Source organism: Branchiostoma floridae, chromosome 6 (genome assembly GCF_000003815.2).
Source record: "Branchiostoma floridae strain S238N-H82 chromosome 6, Bfl_VNyyK, whole genome shotgun sequence".
Taxonomy (NCBI): Eukaryota; Metazoa; Chordata; class Leptocardii; order Amphioxiformes; family Branchiostomatidae; genus Branchiostoma; species Branchiostoma floridae.
Window position 1 is genome coordinate 27,704,559 of NC_049984.1, and position 3,757 is coordinate 27,708,315.

Sequence of the window (3,757 nt, forward strand, 5' to 3'; positions counted from 1 at the left end):
GGTGGTAGTTTGCTGTTTAGGGCCTTGTAGACTAGCACGGCATTGCTACTGGTGTGTTGCTCAAATGCATACCTAACATACCACAAAAATAATTTCACAAAATTAAGTCCCCTCCAAAATAAATGAATCTACAAAATATTGTAGTTACCTCTTTGCTGCCGTGGACAGCAGCTGTTCCCAGTCGTCGTGCTGTACCTTGGACAGCAAGGGCAGCAGTGCGTAGTACAGCAGTTCCAGCCCCATCAGCAAGGGGGAGCCTCTGTGTGGCTGATGCAACATACCCTGCAGTATGCAAATCATCTCTTCTGATTCAAGTATCTAAGCATGTTAAAGCTTGTGATGTTGTAGAAAAAAATCATTACAGTATCTATAGAGAATGTATACACTATCAAAAGGATCTTCTTTTGTTTTCAAAACTACCCAAAGTCATGTGTTGTAATATTGCATTTTTGCAGGGTTAAATGATTCACCTATTGAACGATTCAAAAGAGCAATATTATTCCCAGACACCACCTGGCACCTCCAGTAAAACAGCCTAGTACAAATCTCCTCCCAAACTGTGTACTAACATCTAACAGAAAACTCACCTGATAGCCAGCATGAGTCTTTCCTGTAGCAGCGTTACACCATTCCCAGACATACACCACCTCCAGGACTACATCCAGGTACAACTCTCCTCCCAAACTGTGTACTAACATCTAACAGAAAACTCACCTGATAGCCAGCATGAGTCTTTCCTGTAGCAGCGTTACACCATTCCCAGACATACACCACCTCCAGGACTACATCCAGGTACAATTCTCCTCCCAAACTGTGTACTAACATCTTGCAGAAAACTCACCTGGTAGCCAGCATGAGTCTTTCCTGTAGCAGTGTTACACCATTCCCAGACATACACCACCTCCAGGACTACATTCTAGTACAACTCTCCTCCCAAACTGTGTACTAACATCTTACAGAAAACTCACCTGGTAGCCAGCATGAGTCTTTCCTGTAGCAGCGTTACACCATTCCCAGACATACACCACCTCCAGGACTACATTCTAGTACAACTCTCCTCCCAAACTGTGTACTAACATCTTACAGAAAACTCACCTGGTAGCCAGCATGAGTCTTTCCTGTAGCAGTGTTACACCATTCCCAGACATACACCACCTCCAGGACTACATCCAGGTACAACTCTACTCCCAAACTGTGTACTAACATCTTACAGAAAACTCACCTGGTAGCCAGCATGACTCTTTCCTGTAGCAGCGTTACACCATTCCCAGACATACACCACCTCCAGGACTACATTCTAGTACAACTCTCCTCCCAAACTGTGTACTAACATCTTACAGAAAACTCACCTGGTAGCCAGCATGACTCTTTCCTGTAGCAGCGTTACACCATTCCCAGACATACACCACCTCCAGGACTACATCCAGGTACAACTCTCCTCCCAAACTCTCTCTCAGACTAGCAGCAAATGCTTTGTCGTCACTCCTAGCGCTACCCTCCCCGCTAGACATCCTGCTAGTCCTCGCGCTCGAGTGGGACTCCGAAATCGAGGTCATGTGATCCGACAGGTGGAACCCCTTCAGATCGAGGCTCAGCGAGTTGCGGCTTTCGTCCGAACTTTCCGACACGCCACGTTCCGAACTCTCGGAAAACCTAGAGTCCCTAAAGTCTTCAGATTCGCTAAAGGAACTTCCGGAACTAAACAGCATCTTATCCGACAGACTGCTCATGGCGAAGATGTTTCCACGCTGCAGGTTGCCTAGGAGACGACCGACAAAGATGGCGACAGGTAGGAGGTCGGGGATGGTGGCGGTGGATGGGTCGCTCTCCGAATGTGGTGGATTTGGAACTGTGGAGAAGTACAGCGAGGCATCCAACATGCGTGCCAGGGACCACTGTGGGAAAGAATGAAATTATGATAATATAATTTCTCTCATACAGAGTACTGAAAAATTGTGTTTATCATGTCTGAATCTGTGTTGCTCAACCGACGTACATGTTGGCGTCACATTTGGTGAAAATCGATCGACGACGTTTCTATGGCAATCGTCCGAGGCTCGCTTATGATCATAACTTTATTGCACAACAATTGTACAAGGTATAGAGTATGGCTTATAGGTGACAGGGGCTGTTTTCAGGTGAAAAAATACGTGGAACCCTCTGTCGATCTTAAATATGGCCGATCTTCCATCGATACGCCCGAATATCGTGGATAATGTGACAAGGGTAATAGGACAGTATGTTAGACTGTGGTCTACTGTTTCTATAAATTAATCACTTCCCTATCCAGTAATGTTGTATACTACAAGTGTCTGTGTTCTCCAGTGCTACCAGTGGAAAAGTAGCTCAACTGTTCATTGAATGACTCTAAATGGTTTGCATGAGATCACTTTCTTCTTTTGCCACCCTACCTGTTGAGAGACTGCCTCCCTCAGCGTCCCCCACTCTTCCTTACTGGGTACCAGGAGCCTGATGAACTCTGCCACAGCAGGGTTGAGTCCTGGAGGTGTGCCCCCCTCCCCCTCAACCTCTGTATCCACCTCGGCTGGTGCAGTTGCCATGGTGGTCACAAGGCTCAGGGAGGCGCTGGCAAGACTCTGCACACTGAAAAACAAAATCATATCTAATTTACGATCTAAAAGGATAAATTTGAACTGTGTAAAATAAGTGAATAGAGTTTAGAAAGTATACTTTGGTACAGGTTTTATACCCGACCTTTTGTTTTATTCTTGTCCTTTTGCTAAATATGAACTTAAAAATGCTTAGGAACCAATGAAAGAATTATACAAAACATAACAATTCTTTAATACAAAATCCAAATTATTGAGTTTGGTATCAGCCAATGTTTAGATTACTTCTTATTTAGCTACTTTATACCTTTCCCAGAGCCTACTGCACTCCTTGCAGCTCAGTATCAAGGCACAGCTGTGTGGCCAAATGGCTAAGGAAAAGGAGATGGGCACTGCCCTATACACCATATGGTGTGGGGAGAACTTGTACTTAGGCTACAGCTTTGGCACGTCAATACACCCTACCCCTCGATCTCGGAAGTCAAGCAATGTGCAGTCCGGTCAGTACTTGGATGAGAGACCACCAAGAAAGACTGTAGCAGGGTCATACCAAAGACTCTTAAAATTGTTACATACTTCTCTGCAAGGGAAAAGCTAAACACACTAAACTACCAGTGGACTAGCCCCCTGCTGTAGTGCTTGCACCCAGGGTTTAATTAGAAGCGGAGATGGGTGCTGGGCCATCTTCTGATCAGGGAGGTTGTTCTGAATGGGCAACTGAAGTTTTTTTCTTAGAACTTGTGCTTACTGTTCCAGATGTTGTTGGTTCTGTGTCAGAGACTGTCTGATCCACCGGGCAGCCTTGCAGAAGAACCCCTCCTCATTTAGTAGGCCACCACGGTCGGTAATCAGTGCCTGCACCCCACTGCACCAGGTTTCCTGAAGCTTGGTCTTTACAGGCGCTATAGTAACAAGATGTTTTGACATGTAGAATTTCTAGATAAATTCTTAGTATGAAATACAATTGAAGTTTGGTACCAACCAACCTTGGTGCCGGACAAATGTAATTGTCCCTCGACGTGGAACGTGGTGAACACTGCGTGGATTCTCGCTTCCACGCCCATCCTGAAGCTCATTTGTAGTCACCTGAAAGAAGAAGCCCCTCCCCTTTCGGTGACGTGTGCACTCTCGGCTTGCATAATCCTCAGTTCTTCACAACCCGTTCTCGTGAAAATGACCAATCTTCG

At 45.6% G+C, this 3,757-nt stretch overlaps 1 protein-coding gene across 1 annotated transcript in view; it reads right to left on the minus strand.

The window, feature by feature from the left end:
• LOC118418275 overlaps positions 1 to 3,757 on the minus strand; it is a 12,879-nt gene that overhangs the window by 3,171 nt on the left and 5,951 nt on the right. The window contains exons 3-7 of the mRNA XM_035824121.1: positions 3,319 to 3,472; positions 2,412 to 2,604; positions 1,350 to 1,895; positions 149 to 282; positions 14 to 72 (exon numbers count right to left, since the gene is read on the minus strand). Of these exons, the coding sequence (XP_035680014.1) occupies positions 14 to 72; positions 149 to 282; positions 1,350 to 1,895; positions 2,412 to 2,561 (889 nt within the window). The 5' untranslated portion in view covers positions 2,562 to 2,604; positions 3,319 to 3,472. The remainder of the gene's footprint in view (positions 1 to 13; positions 73 to 148; positions 283 to 1,349; positions 1,896 to 2,411; positions 2,605 to 3,318; positions 3,473 to 3,757) is intronic.